We start from the raw sequence: 16,314 nt of genomic DNA, 5'->3' as shown, positions 1-16,314 counted from the left end.
CTGTTCAGAACTGAATAAACATGGAGGAGGAGACATGTCGCATCATTTTTGATCGAGCTCCAGCTTACATAAGTCTGGGCATGAACAGATGCATAAAGGAAAATGAGTCAAAATTTTCGGTTACATTGTATTCACGATTTGCTAAGATTCTTCATTCTTGACTTAAAACATCGCAAAACTTTGCTCATGATGAAGTTTGACCCCCCAGCTGCGTCTCCGCAAAATTTTCAGGGAGCTAAAACTTTGAGAAAAGATGGGATGTGATCTGATGATTGAGTGTGTCAAGTCTCAAAGGCGTTCACTACGAGCAAGATTGGACACATTTCGAAGGTACCCCCTTTAAATTCAACCTGAAATTAGAGACAAAATAGAAAGGTAAAGACAAAAAAAAACAATTCTACTTCTTTGAAGGAAGACCAATTTCTCATTTCTATATTTGAAGAAAGTGGGGCAGAATCCTTAGTATGTTTTAAACTTGGTTTCTAATGAAAGTAGGATCCTCTAACAGGCATGTTATTCATGTAAAAAATAAAATCCAGTTACCTTGAAAGTTAGCACTCTCACTAGGTCGGAGATGAGCTGTGGCATTTTTATGAATGATTCTCGGCATGCGGTAAACTGAGCTGCAACGCTGAAACAGCGTGTGCAATGCAAACAAACATTGACGGCCATGTCGTTTGGTTTTGAAGATTGACTTAAGACTGATGCACAGCGTGAGAATGCATCCAATAAGTCCTGGAAAAATAAATGTTAAACATTAGATTTTAGAATGTTTAGAGGTAACAATTTTTATATGGTGTGACTAGAGGTATTTTACTGGTTTCCGGTAAGCTATTGAATGATTCTATTAGAAAGCAATAGCGACAAGAAGGCCCTTACAGATAGAAAAATCAGAGTTTTTGGAGCCAGCAAAAATGAGCTATGCATATTAGTGTTATGGTCCAAGCAACGCAATGGACAGCCAAATAAACGCAGAGCTTGCGCAAATCTGAAACAGTCAACGCCAGCCGTTTCTAACAAGAACAGCTTTAGAGAAGTGTATTTATATTTTGGAACAAGGTGTACCAATTGCTTGCCGACAAAGATTTGTTTGAATTTTCCTAGATGTCCCATGTTAAAGCAAATAATCAAAGAGATGTCAGACTTTTGCAGGCTCAATTTGCAAAAAGGGTAATTATAGTAATTTCCATTGATGGGTGGTGGGAAGAGCAAATCGCACATCAAAATCAACTGGAAGCCTTTTATGCACTTTATTTAAAAATGGAATAAAAACTTTTTAAAACCAGAGACTCACATTGAATCCATGTTCCCTGTTGAGTTCTTCTGCGTTGAGAGCTGAGCAATTTACAGTATGGTAGGCAAGTTCACTGGCAGCAGTGAGTATCATTGTGGATTTCGAGAATAACTGAACATCAGCCGTTTCTAATCGAATTGTTTTGATCAGTTGTTTATAACCAGCATATTTGTATGGTTGTAGCTCTGCAAAATCAGAAGAGACCAGTGATGTACAAAATATCTTGAAGAGTGATCTCCAACTTTGTTTCCTCATTGTTGACCCTATAAATACTGTTGGGTTTCTAATTTTGTTGCTTTGAAGACTTTTCTTGAAGGACCCCGCATACTCCTCATGGAGATGTGTACCACAATCGATTTTTAATTTTTTTATTGTTTTAAATTCGTCTAAGGGTGCTGATTTAAAGTCATATCTGCGCAAACTTTCTAAGAGGCACTGTTTTTGCACAATCTGCAAAGAGAGGTCCCTCATTTCAGCACATAGAGTAAGGTTTGGATCGGTCCGGTAAGTGTCAATCACTTAAACAGGAAAACCGATCAGCGTCCGAGCGACAGTCTTATCTCAGATTCCGCACACCTTTTCTTTTCACCGTCCAAATCGGTTTCTTTCTCTCTCTCCCACTTGATTGTCCTTACCAGACAGACATGTACTGCCTTTTGATTTTAGCCGGCCTGTCCTGGAAATTACCGAAACTCCAATAGCGTACTGTGCAAAAACGGTGGCTCGAAGAAAGTTGGCGCAAAGGTCACTTTTGATCAGCATCCATAGACGAATTTAAAACAATAAGAAAATTGAAAATCGATTGTAGTACACATCCTAATGAAGAGTGTGCAGGGTCCTTTGCTACTTACTGTTCTCATATTTTTCAAAACCAGAACAACTAAAAATCGTATTTTTTTCTGAGAATAGAATGCATTTTTACATCGAGGTAGATGAGATTGTTTACATAAAAGGGTTTTGTCTAAAAAGAAACTGCACCACAGTTTCTTTTGTGAGGAAAACGCAGCAAATTACCGATTGAATATTGTTGATCACTGATGGAACATAAAATAAATTCCGATCTGCAAAAAGAAGTAAAAAGTGAAGAGAAGGTAAATAAAATGCATTCTTTTGATATTTTGACAAACTATAAGAATACTCAAATTGTTTTGATGTAAAGAGAAAAGATAATAAAAAGTGAGCATTATATTGAAGATGCAATAACTTAATCTGATGTTTTTACCTGAGGAATATCGGCCAAATAAAATGCTTTGAGTCTGGAGAATAAGGACAATATTATTAGGGTTAGGACCATTGTCTAACCATGAGTTACGACTACAGAGAAAATCATAAGCTTTGTTAGCCAGAACAAACTTTTCCTGTAGGGAAACAAAGAAGAAAATTAGTCGAGAAAAGAAACAAATAAAGCATTGATGTAGAGAGGAATTACTAAATGGAGTAATCAAGAGAACAAACGATATTTACGGTGTACGTAGCTCTCTCATCAAAGTTTTAATGCACAGATAAGCATAAAAAGTAGAGTCACAATGATAAAATACCACATCTTGAACAAGTGGTCACAACGCTGGTCCAAAATCTGACCACCGCCGCCTCTCGCGGCTTTCTGACCAGCCCCGTCTCTCTCCGATTCTTGCATGGCCTTGCGGCAGAAAACTCAGCTGCCGCTACATGACTGAGGACTGGCGTTACAAAATAAATGAGAGCTCTGTGTACAATGAGAGAATCAAGTTTGTGGAAGCTGGGGAGAATTGAAACATTTTAAAGAACTGAGAGAGAAAATTACCCTTCCGCCAGGATTTTTGTCAGGATGATAAAGCTGGGCCAGTTTGTAATAGGCTTTCCGAATGGTTGGTTCTGGATGATGCTCTCCTCTCTTCAATCCAAGTGCTTCATACGCATCATCTACAGACATTTCGGGTGGTTTCTTTTCTACCTCTGCTTTCCATGCTTCCAACACGTCTTTGAGCAGTTGCACCTAAAGGATAAAAGAGACGATATGATGAGAGATTGAGTACTAATGAGCTAAAATATGTCACAATATGAAATAACAGCAAAAATATCATTATGTTTGAAATATTCTTTGAATGGGACAAGGGTTATTTTTCGCCAATTTTTTTTTTTTTTTTTTGGATGAGGGGAAAAATTCGCTACAGAGCCCCCATCATGAGGGTCGCCAAAACGCCCCCATCTGAAAGGGGCCCACCAAATACCGGGACGGCAACGGCCATCAGCTGGTGAAGAGCGCAAGCGACGCCGAAGCGATCCCTAACCGACCCGACCGCTGTGAGATGGAAAAACCCGGTTATGTGGGGGTAGAGCACGCCACCGTGTTCTGTACCCACTAAACGACCCCTCCAGGCCACAGACACAGAAAAAGATTTTGAAAAAAGGTACAAAAAATTTGGATTGAAGTTTACATGAAGTAACAAATACATTACTCTTATCTTCATTTCTTATTACTGGTTTTAAATTTCTGCTGTATGAGCCGAGTTTCAAGATAAGTGAACTTCAGCTACTTTACATATAAGAACTATGATGGTAAGCATTTTGATGCGGACAGAGATCTTGTATCAAGAACTTCTTGTACAAATAAGAGATTTAAATGGAATTGGTCAAACTATGCTGATCTTACAGAAGTTGAACTTCCAAAAGTTGCGATAGGATCTTAGTTTGACTCACACAAACAATGAAATTATTTAAACAAAATATGAGCAAAAAGCTAAGAGACTGCACTTACAGGATGCTTGATGGGCCAATCAGGAAAGCGAAGCGAGTCACATAAATGACGCAGGTAGAATATGTTGCAGAACAGCTCATTATCCAACTGAGGATACCTCACTGCAGGAATGCCACAATAGTGATACATAGCTCGATTGTTTCCTTTCAAGCGTGGACTAAAGTCAGCAATATGAAGAGCAATTTTCTCTATTAATAACCGTCTGGAATGGAAAAAATAATCAAATCATTGACAGGGGAAGGCTCAACCGAAAGTAATTGAGCTGACTGAAAGGATGGCAAGAGGCAACAAATCTTTAGTATTAAACATGTTTGAAAGCTCTCTATAAGTTATTTGCTAATGTCTAAAAACAAATATCTTAATTTTGACATTACATTTCACATCATACTTCATTTTTTAAACAGCAAACTAATCAACGTAATTTCTTGAAAACTTTCAGGATTATTACTCTCAAGGATTCATTCTATAAAACATTTTGGCTATTAAAATGGTTCATTTTTATTTTTAAGAAATAAAATTAAATTGGAAATTTTGAAATGTGTTTTCAGGGTTTAGCTTTGTAAAATACACAAGTGTTTTGGTTAAACACGTATACTTAAATTAACACATTTTTGAGGTAGGGGGAGATGCTTGTTGAACAGGATCAAGTAGTGTAAGGAAAAGAATGGATCACAAAACTTAAAGAATACCCACTATTGGAAGAGAAAACAAAAATCTCATGAGATTTCAGTGACTAATTTTTGACTTGGAATAACATTATGAAATTTTTGTCACATCAACCTCTCTTCCTCTTGATCTTGCACTCGCTGTTCAGAGATGTACGATTTAAAATCATAGAAACACTGGTATAAATTGATCTTTAAATCATATGCCAATTTCTTTACACTGGGTAAGAGAAACTCACTACAGAGAAAATAATTGTTTACCTCATTTCTGCATTCCAAATGGCCTCAGGTGTGTCGAATTCTCCTAAAAATATTTGAGCAAACTTTGCAGCACCATGATTCTCAAGGTAGTAAACCATTGCTTCTGGTAGAAGAGGCCCAAGGACACTCCTTTGCATCAGCTCCGAAGATGGCGCCTATTGAGGGGTAGCAGAAAATTAAAATCAACGCAAAATTTGCAACTGATAAAGTTTCGATAAAACCATAGATTGCTTTTAAAAATTTTGGAAGAAATACTTACTGACGCAAAGAATCTCAACAAACACTGGGATAAATCTTTTGGCTTCCTTCTGCTGTCAATAGTGCTTGATATCATCAGAATTCTCCCTACAAATATTTTCTGACGATTAACTAAAAGGTACTTCAAACAGTGAGATGATTTCAAATACAATGGGTGGATTTGGAAGAGTAAAATTAAATTAGCATCATAAAATTACCTCATCTAAGGCTCTGAAGGCTTGCTTTGTATGGGTCAACTGTAGGAACTTGGCGATGGGCAAGACATTTGATCCAGTGTACATGAGAATGAAGAAAAAGACACCGGTCAAATACAATTTGGATGTATGGGAATTATCAACTGCGACCTCACACAGCAATGAAGCGACTTTTTCAACCAGAACGGGATCGAATGTCAGCAGGAGTTGTACGATGTGCGGTAAACACTGAGGTGCAGATAAAAGTCGCTTGACACGGGGAATCGGCCATATTACTGCTCCATCTTCATTTCTGAAAAATAAAAAGTAATAAATTGTAACCGAGTGTGTGATGAAAATCAGAGAGGGGCATTGCTTTTGAAAGGGTCTTGTTGAAGAAGAACAGTACAGTGAGCTTCATCATGTGATTTGTTAATCAGACTGAATTTTTTGAACAATGATGAAACATTCTTCTATTTTCTTACAATACGGAATTTGAAAATTTTATGAAGATCACACCAGAAATTGCGATGATATGAAAGAATGAGGGTAGTTAGAAAAGCTGTGAAGTAAAAGAAAAAAACAGGATATTTTCAGAAACACATATAAAATAAAAACGTTTGAATTATAAAGCATGACTTATCGACAGGGAAACTACCAGACAGTATATCTCATTGGCGATGTTTAAAAATCTTTGCTCTTATATATTTTTTTGAAAGAGAGCAAATCAATATATTTCTTGAAGTTTTACAGCTTTTTCTTCTTGCAAAGAAGAAAAATCACGGGAGGTTTCAAGAATTAAAGTTGAGTAGTTTTCCATTCAAAAAATAATGTCTGAAAAAGAGTCTGCATCGTCGCAAGTCGTAATATTAGGTCTGGTGGTTTCACCATACTTTGAAACCATTGCAACTCAGGGTAAAATTGAGGCCCACTTCATAATTTTTTTAAAAAAATGTAATGAGGCAACAGATTTCAAGCACGAGGAATTCGTGTGCAATTACTTGAAACATTTCAAGATCAGAGAATTTTTAAATGATCAACTCATTTAATTTTTGGGTGAGATCAGCAGAAGACAACATGGATTATTACCTGCCAGGGAAATATTGCACAATTTTGATAAGGATGGACAAAACCAATGAGGCAAGTTCACTTTCATTCATGACAGACTGGCCTTTGGCAAGAAGACACCACTTCAACTGTGGGATATGATGTATAGATGCCCAACCGTCCATACCTTGTGCCCAAAATTTCGTTTTTGGATTGATGGTTCCATTTACCCACAATTCTTGCAGCTGAGAATAAAAACCACAGTTATCAAGCAATCACAAACAAAAGAATCATATAAAATAGATTCGACTCAAAGACAACTTCGGGTTTTTAAAAACTGATGCCTGTAAGATCAGGTCAAGTTTCAAGACTTTTTTATTTTTTATTCCAGATACTAAATATGTTGGCCTGATGAGACACCTTTAAATCAAACAGTGACACCACTTAGCTACTTAAAAACGTAATTTCATGGAAAGCGTGGCGTAGCTATCTAAGACTCAATTGCTTTCTCAATTTTTGGGAAACAGAGACATCTAAGATCAATTATGCTGATTTAAATTACAAAAAAAGCACAATGCCTGTTTGTCAAGCGTTTGTCATTGCGCAATCATCCTGTGCAAAATCGATGGAAATCAATTCAAGAAATCAAACATGACAAGGCTGATGAATTGAATTATTTTTTACTTACTACCATTTTTTCCTTGTTATGCATCACTAACCATTGTAAAACTTTTGAATGATACCATGAAGATAATTATTGTTTTATTTTTATCAATATATGCTAAATAAAATAAAATAAAGTAGAATTATTGCACACACCTCTTGAAAAGTGATGGGGCCTTTGCTTTCTTTCAATGTTCCATAGTGCCACTCTTTTTCATTATCTTTGTTTAACATATCCTGACCAGCTTCAATTACATTTGTTTGGGTAGGCATTACCGCTCTAAAAGGGGGAGAAAAATTTCATTACTATTAGCAAAGAAAATATGGATGAGAGTTAAAATAAAAAAGTGTACAATAAAAGCATGTAAAAATTCTGAGATATTTTAGAGAGACGGCCGCAGCAAAATTCTTATTTTCGACTGACGGATAGCCAGGATATAGCCAGATAGAATACTTTACTTGTGCAGGCAATGCAAATATAAGAGACTCATACAAGAAAAATAGAATATTTTCTGTCTTTCTTAACCCTAGTCTGCCAAACAAGTTTTTTCCACTAGTTTGCCAATACCGGGTCAGTTTAGACCCGTATTTAAAATACACAGGATCTTCTTATTAGGTTTTTTTAATGCATGCACATATTTTAAATGATGTTTTACATCCGGGAAACATAAAATTACACTTATAGGCCTAATATTTTATTTTTCTTCCAAAGTTTAGATTAGCCAGCATTCAACATATTCATGAAAAACGCAAATGGCCACTGTCGCGTCTGTCGTCTGGCCGTATAGCACCTGACCATTTGAGCCATCGTATCAACCCCTGTTTTAGTTTTGTTGTAGTATAGGATGATCTCTGGCTTTGATTTTCCCTCAGGGATGATAGCAGCATCATCATGGGTCGTTGAAATAAAAAAAAAAAAAAAACCGTCATTTCCGCAGGAAATGAGAGATGGGTCAAAACTGACCCAGTATTGTAGTTCTCGCAGAATCATGAAAAAAAAGCTCTGGCTACTTAAAATTTTTTTTTCAGTGGTTTTTCTTTCAAATTCATGTAATTCAATGTTTTTGTAGAGCTATTTGTGAAGGTAAAGTTTCTAGGGGCAGTGGGTGAAAAATGGGCGTTCTTTCACAAAGCGCCAGGTCAAAAATGACCCATGTTTGGCAGGCTAGGGTTAATTTTAGCCACAAACTAATTCAATGCTTGGATAAAAAAAAATAGTTTATTTTCTGGTAGTCAACTGAAAAAAAAAACTTAGATATACCAGAAAAGCTTTCTATTTGTAGTTGCTTTATGTTTGTGTTCTATACCTCCTTGGTATATACCCAAAATTTTAACCAAATTAAACTTACAAATTGCAGGTAGACTAACTTTTACAATATTTAATTTCTTTTGTGATGATTAACTAAAATAAAAGTCATAAAAACAGGCTTACCTGGATGTGTGGAGATGCGCCAAAGTTAATAAGTCAACTAGGATTTTTACACCATTAGCATCTAAAATTGATTTTATATTGTCTCGATTCAAGATAAGTTTATCAATGAAAAACAACAGCCGGTCTCGCTCTGTCCTATCAAAAGTCTGTAAGAAATAAAAGGATCATTCAGTCAATATATTATTTTTACTGATCAATAAATTCATTGGTCAACTCGGCACCTTGACACTGCTACATAAGGACGACATTAGATGCTACAACATGTTGCCCTCCAAAAATACTACAAGTATGAAGTGAGTAATTAAAAAAATTCCTGAAATTATCAACACATTCATATCTATTATGTTATAATCCTTGAAAAACTTGTGGTCCTAATTATTCAGTCAAAAAGTATTTATTATGATAAAGGCTATTATTACTTAGCTAAAATTGAAATCAATGAATTACTTACTTTATCTAGCATGTTGATAATATGACTAGTGTCGCTGAAAAATCCAATTTGTTCATAGAAACGACCGTAAACGATGGCCATGGCTTGCAAACACATGCTCCTCATTTCAGTTTTGCTATTTAACAGGAACTTGTGGTACAGATTGTTGAAGAATGCTTGACTGCAATAAAGAAAAGAACATACTTAAAACTCACATACAAAATCCTACAAAAGGTATCCTTAAACAAATCTTTAGTGATTAGCTCTTCTTACACTCCTATCTACTAGGACTTATAAACTAGGACAACTCCACTGTTATCAAAATCGGCCGGTCTTCTTGGATTGGACTTTGAGACCTTGTTTCTGAGTTGCACAGCTAGTGCATACAAACATGGATACATCAGTTTTGCTGGCACCAGAAACTCTAAAGCATTGGTAATGTTGGCATATTATTATTTCTTTAAATCATTCGTGTCCTGGAAACAATAAAATTTGAGGTAACACTCTTCATCTTACACTTTTAGTTCTGACAAGAATTCTATAGAAAATCAATGGCCATAGTCCAAAACCACGTACTTCCATTTGCACTGTTGAAGACTTCCGGTCATACTTTATTTCCTCTTTGAAGCATTAGTCAACATCATTTCTTAAAAATTTCCTAAATTTTTCTCCTCTATTAGCATAATATTCTGTAAATTGAAGGTATTGAAAGCTTATTTCTCTTTGGCAAAATAAAATAGGAGCGGAAGCTTTGAAACAATCAAATGAAGATACATGATTTTGTACTTTAGCCAATGATATACAAAATTAAGAGGGAGAAGGTTGAAGAAAATATGATTACTTAGAGACAAAAAATCAATTGTACTTACGACTGTTTAAACAGCGTTTCAGGAGCATCATTCTTTTCTAATAAGATGCGTAGGTAATATCCATCAATGCATACTTCACCTTGTAAACATCTATAGGGAACTTCAAATTCATGATGATTCCAGGCCATTAAGGTGTGCCTTGCTATTTCACAGTCAGATTTGAATAATCGAATTTCATTCTCCAAACTTTCTTTCAATTCCTCTCTTGTCTTGTGATTCCATATTAAGTTTGGTAAGGAATGGTCTTGAGCAAACTTGTAGTAGAATAGATTCCAATTGGCAACACTTTTGACCCGCTCCCTCCTCTTTCGCAGAGCGATTGGTTTGTCCTTGAGCTTGTCTTCTTTCCTTTCGAAACCTCTTGATACGCCCCAATGTAATAAGGCAAGCTCAATTTGTTTTTCTACGAGACGAACACGCTTTTCGATTGCGATTATGTGAGGGTTGCGACGATTTTGCGCGGCATGATCTTGGGCCAGTTTTAAATTATCTCGTACGAATAGAGCATCTTCATTCCCACCGATTGGCACACTTTCATCAGATTCTAAATAGCCGAGTAGCCCTGAGGGCATAATTCTTCTAAGTAACTCCATTGCTTTCGGGTTGTCGGTGACCCACAGGCCAACAAGGTGCCTCGAAAGTTGTCGGTGAGCTAATAATCGACTGTCGGAGTCACTGGAATACAAAGCAGTCAGTAAGTGACAAGGGAGAGCTCCCTCCGATAATGCCAGCTCTTGCATTCGAGTCGCAACACTCGCCTCTCCCTCCTCTATTAATGCTCTCATGACAAGTCCTGCTCCTTTGATGACAGTTAGAGACGGATGCTGGAAGTGCTTGAAAAGTGACCGTCCCCTTTCAGCTACCATTTCTAATAAAGCGTCAAAATGCTTGCCTTCTGTAGTTTCGCTGTATGGTATGCAAAGAGCAAAAGTTAGAAAGTCCAACATGACGGAAACTACTAGCGCACCAGTGCCACAGTTAACATGGTGCATCCACATATCCAGCAACTGCTCCAAAAACTTTTGCGTTGATAACAAAGATGATTTATTCAATTGTTCTTGGCGGAGATCACAATCATCATGCATTGGGTGCATGAGGGCACAGATCATGTCTACAGCAGCATGGGTAATGGCTTCATTTTCTCGTTTCAAGGCACGAACCACTTTCACTCCAATGCCTTCTCGAAATCCATTCAAAGTTGTAAAAGCAGAAAATCCAATTTTAGATGCCACGAGTCGCCTAAGTGCTTGAAACTGAGCCTCCAGTTCACTATTTGAAATCTCAGTTTGATCTCCTTCTTTTATTAGAACTGACTGGAGAGCTAATATGATTAACTTGTCTTTATTTTCTGTAAATAAGCCATCCTGAGTGACTGAGTACAAGAGGCCACTGTACGGAATGTTACAATTAAACCTCTCAATTATTTCATTGAAAGACTTTTTAGAAGGTGGCTGATGCAAAAATTTTAATTGACTTGTTTCCACCTGCAAAAGAAAGAAGAATTTCAAAATAGACTGAAAATTGTATAATAAATGTAGAGCCGTAAAGAAAGGGAACGTTTCTTGAAATGTAATTTTGTGCCCATTCAAGGAGGAAATATATGATTCTTCACACTTCTGCATCAGTAGAGTATAATTATTTTTTTGAATGATATCCTTCATGGCCTTCTAAAAAATTCAACTATTACAAACTTTCAAAACAGTCTTTGTTGTTGCACTGGCACCTAGCTAAGAGAATAAATGAGGAAACTCACAAAAAAAAAAAAATATTGTGAACTAGTTTGCCATTAGAAAAAATGTAAAATAAAATAAGCTATTTAAAATACAGACATCACTGCGTTAAAGCACTTGATATCCTTGAGAGCACTTTATATCCGCAATACCAGTCAAACCTCAGAATCAAAACTCCTAGAATTAGAGTCGGAAAAGCCACATTGAGACAATCAATTACCTCTTCATCGACAGGGTAAGAGAAAGGGCTCAGTCTTTTTCCTCTATCAGTAAAATTCATTTTGATATGAACATCTCGATTACCAGATGCTCTGACACTATCCATCAGTGAAGCTAATAGCGAATCTCTGTAACATAACATAATATTGTATGAAAGCAAAGATAACACGATTTCAAATGTAAAAAAAAATCTTTACAGGAAAAAATACAGAGACAATTTCAACATTGCGTTTTCAAAACTTGTGTAAAATTTTGTCTGTGTCATCACTGAGGAAAAAATCTTTCCAATGTTAACTACAGAAAAATAATGAAAAAAGAAGCTCTTCGTGCTCTTTTTGCAGCCACCATTTGGACATTTCTTTTAAAAATGTATTTATGTGGTTTTTGTTTTTCATCACACTAGTATTACACGACTATGGCAAGCTTACTAAGAGAAATCTGGTGAAAACCCACATATGAGTATTGTTCTGACAGGAACCAAAGTTTATAAGGTGTGGAATAATGTCTTAGTTGATTATGGATTTCAATCTCAGTCATCTTACATATTTTATTAGAATGAAGGAGTAAAAAAGAATATTAATTTTCATTGATGGAACGTTTCATTACAGAAATCACCGGGGAAAATTAATGAGTCAGTTACTCAGAACTTACCGATTTGGAGCATTATAACTCCTTTTACTCCCATTGATGTATTCAATTGTAAATAGCTGCGGATTTGAAGGATCCCTAATAAGAGCAAAAATATCCGATAAAGGCCTTAGTGTAACTATACTATAAGTTTGAACATCACGCTCTAGTATGCAAGTTTCACTGAGACAAAGCAGACGGCGCTGTGATTCTGAATGTCTGTTGTTTTGTACTTTCGAGACAGTGAATTCCGCCATAGATGTTATGTGCTCATCGCCACTGGAAATGTTAGAAAGAATAATCAATTAAAATTCAATGTTTTTCTCTGCATACAATAAGACCTCAATTATTGGATGACGATTTAACAGATTCTGTGATTTTATTGTGAATTCCTTATTGATGAAATCCAAGAGATGCGAGGTGCAAAGTAAGATGAAATGAGGGGCTTGGAAGTCAAGGCACATAAGTGCAGTTTTTGAAAAAACTGATGTACCTAATAGTTATTTCAATTAAAACTCGTCTTAAAATATATTCTATGAAAAATTCACAACTAAAATCCAATTTTTAAGCACTAAACTGTAAGTTTGCACTCTCTTTCAGCCATAAGGTTACATGTAATTTTGAAACTTTAGACACATGTTTCTTGAAATAGAAAAAACTGCAATTTTGTGCCATATTCTCCAAGCCCCTCAAATGAAGATATTGTAGCCTAAGAAGCAAAACCTTCGAGAGAAATTTCTCACAAAGACAAGATTGTGACAATGACGCACTTAGTGATGGAAAATAGACAAGTCAGTCAGCTTTTCAAAGGATGATATCATTTTCTTTTTTTCCTCCTTCCTCTTCCCTCTTCCTACTTCCATGTCGAGAGAAACTTACAGTTATGTCATTAAATCATTTCCAGGCACAAATAGACGAGTCAAAAAAAGGAAAAAATCCTCTACCAACTGAAAAAATTGATTCAACTTACCTGAACTGTCCAAATCTTTGGGCTACTACTTCCTGGTCTAGAATGGAATTGGCAGAAAAGTCAATGCGATCATTAAGGTAATAGAGGGCAGCCTCTTGCATTTTTTTCTTGATGTCTTCTTTTTTGTGACAGGAGAAAAAGTGCTGTAACAGGTCAAAGAAACGTCTTTCTTTTAGTACACTCTTTTTTTAGAACAATGAGACGAAGAAAAGCAGTCTTGAGTACAATAGATTAGTTTGAGGTGTTCGACAGCGGACAATCTAAGCAGCGTGATTTGAAAAAAAAATATAACTATTCCAGGAGAGGAAGGCGCTGGTTCGCAAAATCCGATTGATGACTTTTCACATTTTAAGAACCTTCCTGCATATCTCCCTGCTGAGTGAAAGACATTTAAAACTTAAGGAAAGATGATGGAAATGTAAAAGGACCTTGGAAATTGCACTATTTTTATCATTCTTCCACAGCTTTTGCTTTTTTTCGTGTCTTTTCTACTTTGTACTGCTTTCCACTTGAAAGCCTTTTCAAATTATGGGACCTTATCCCTCCTTTTCCATACTTGCCTATCCATATTTTTGGGACCTTTTCAGCCTCTTTCGTTTGTTTTTCCATATTTTCAAAACCTTTTCATATTTTTGGAACCTGTCCATCCCCTCTCCTTTCCCTACTTTCGCCTTCCTACATTTCATGAATAGAACTGAATGTTTTTCAATTGATTTGATCTACCTTATAATCCATCAGTTTGTTAGTTTAACAATTTTTGAATGATTCTCTGTAAGCGCTGTAAATAAATTCACACCATGTAATTAATTGGATAAAATTAATCCATAGAGTACGTACCGCAAAAACGTCTTTTAAAAACACATAATTCGATCAATTAATGAAAGTTTGCAGCGCGCTATAATTGGTGGGAAATTATTGGACAAGCCAAGAAAAGGATCATCAATTTTGAAATCGGTTGGGAATTTTGTGGAGTGCCGACAGGTAAAATGTGGAGGACCAACAGGCAGATGAATATAAATGTGGAAGCCTGGAAGCTTCTAAATTTCCCTATGACATTAGTCACTTGATTGAAAAAACCAACGAGGGCACGGTTATAACAGAACTAAGTGAAAGAAGCATGAATAAACTCACCATTCGTCCATATTTACACACGACAACAAATCCAGTAGGAACGTCGGAGACATCTCGGATGCATTCAATATCATAGAAACAGTATGAGGCTAGTAACTGGTTGGTTGCAGTATCCAGCTGATCCAATGAGTACGGCGTAACTTCTAACACAATGGGTAATTTTGTTCCCGACCAATGATGCTTAAATGCTTCATATTTCTAGAAAAATAAATTCAAACAGAAACTTTAACAGTCATCTTACTAAACTATTTAATATTATCATTTAAAGAAACCTGGCATGGCCTTCACTGGATTTGAGTCCCCCCAACCCCTGGACAGCTAAAGATACACTTTACATATGGACACATGGTCACCAATAGGCATTGTGCGCTTTTTGCCACAGTTTTAAGTGATAGAACAATTGAGAGGAAGAAGAGATCGTAATTCTGTACTACAAATTCAACAAAAAATGAAAAATAAGAATGAAATGAGACTTACAAGAATTTCTTGAGGTTTTTCATCAAACAAATGGCGATACTTCAAAGCATCAGAGAGTAACTGGGACCTGTATTCAGTGGAGAATCTCATCGAATCTTTCTTCCCATCTTTTTCTTTTTTCATGTGAATAGCAAATTCATGGCCTTGAGGTAGGGCCTTAATACTGATGATATCAGAATAAGGCCAGCGATTCGTCACCTCCAAACTATTTGGGTTGTATGTTGTGATCCCTTGCGTTCCAACTGAGAAAATACGTTTATATCTAAAACAAAAATGGGTAATATATTATGACAAAGGATGATCTCCAGAATCTTTGACGCTAATAGATTGATACCACAAAATGCACGATGAGAAAGCTTCTCGCGATTTTGTTTTCCATCATATTGGTTGAATTAAACCAAGTTGGCGGAGGTTGTGGTTCTTCATAAATTTAAATTGGACCAACAGTCAAATGTTAAACATTACATTATGGTTTTCTTTTCAACAATTTTCTTAGGTATCATTGGTATCAAGCATGAGCTGAAAATCAAGGAATGCCATTTTCCTTCTGAATGAGTAGGTTTTCTGATTTTTCAGATACAAGCAAGTTACCCCCTCCCCCCTTTCCAACACAGTCAAAACAAACGGAATGTTTTTCGGACCTCTGCGCGCAAATCACTCAATGTTGGCAGTGATAACTCAGTACTGTGGTGCATGAAAGATGCAATTTGTAAAAATAGTGAATCACCATTTTACTTGGTTAATATTTACAATTTTCAATAATGTCTTTTAAAACACGGGGACAAGTTGAGAAACCTACTCTTGACAGTACATCTAGTGTCTGAACTTGTCTTCAAGCGATGAATTTTAAGAATAGTAATATCACTTATTCTTTTGAGCTTGAAAATGTTAATGTTTACACTTGCACTCTACATGGACACTATTTTTTCACTTGACTATTTTCTTGTAAACATAAAATTAAGAGACGGTACAATTTCATTAAACAAATCAGTCAATTTTCAGTTAGGTACCAAACTGCATCAAAAGTTTGCCTCAACGGTTTTGAACAGCGGGAACATCCCTCCTGCAAAATTGAGAGGATGATACTGATGAAATCTTTCACCATAATCATTAAAATAAGTTGAGTAACTATAGAGAACACTTACTTTCCCTTCCATGAGTGTTTGACAACAAAGTAGCAAACAAGATCATTATTCTCTGGAAGTGGCAATATCATGTTCCCACCTGAAACAAGAACAACTAAATTGGAGTTAAAAACTAAGATACACAAACTGGCAACATTGCTACTTATTTAATTTTACTCTTATTTTATTTAATTTGGCTTGTTTAAT

The 16,314-nt window shown here is 36.0% G+C and overlaps 1 protein-coding gene across 4 annotated transcripts in view; it reads right to left on the bottom strand.

Moving 5' to 3' along the window:
• Rme-8 (receptor mediated endocytosis 8) overlaps window positions 1–16,314 on the bottom strand; it is a 30,179-nt gene that overhangs the window by 11,914 nt on the left and 1,951 nt on the right. For 2 of the 4 annotated variants that reach the window (XM_072301842.1, XM_019057333.2), the window contains 18 exons: window positions 16,129–16,222; window positions 14,984–15,245; window positions 14,507–14,704; window positions 13,376–13,518; window positions 12,430–12,684; window positions 11,780–11,906; window positions 9,830–11,313; window positions 8,982–9,141; window positions 8,531–8,676; window positions 7,255–7,378; window positions 6,478–6,680; window positions 5,413–5,701; window positions 4,958–5,112; window positions 4,032–4,233; window positions 3,078–3,269; window positions 2,517–2,652; window positions 1,295–1,479; window positions 544–735 (listed from right to left, as the gene is read on the bottom strand). In XM_072301842.1, the coding sequence (XP_072157943.1) occupies window positions 544–735; window positions 1,295–1,479; window positions 2,517–2,652; window positions 3,078–3,269; window positions 4,032–4,233; window positions 4,958–5,112; window positions 5,413–5,701; window positions 6,478–6,680; window positions 7,255–7,378; window positions 8,531–8,676; window positions 8,982–9,141; window positions 9,830–11,313; window positions 11,780–11,906; window positions 12,430–12,684; window positions 13,376–13,518; window positions 14,507–14,704; window positions 14,984–15,245; window positions 16,129–16,222 (4,547 nt within the window). The remainder of the gene's footprint in view (window positions 1–543; window positions 736–1,294; window positions 1,480–2,516; window positions 2,653–3,077; window positions 3,270–4,031; window positions 4,234–4,957; window positions 5,113–5,412; window positions 5,702–6,477; window positions 6,681–7,254; window positions 7,379–8,530; window positions 8,677–8,981; window positions 9,142–9,829; window positions 11,314–11,779; window positions 11,907–12,429; window positions 12,685–13,375; window positions 13,519–14,506; window positions 14,705–14,983; window positions 15,246–16,128; window positions 16,223–16,314) is intronic. The other 2 variants (XM_072301843.1, XM_019057325.2) reach the window with 1 other exon arrangement.

This window comes from Bemisia tabaci, chromosome 6 (assembly GCF_918797505.1).
Source record: "Bemisia tabaci chromosome 6, PGI_BMITA_v3".
Taxonomy (NCBI): Eukaryota; Metazoa; Arthropoda; class Insecta; order Hemiptera; family Aleyrodidae; genus Bemisia; species Bemisia tabaci.
The sequence above is the reverse complement of the archived record's forward strand: the minus strand, read 5'-3'. Positions and strand labels throughout refer to the sequence as shown.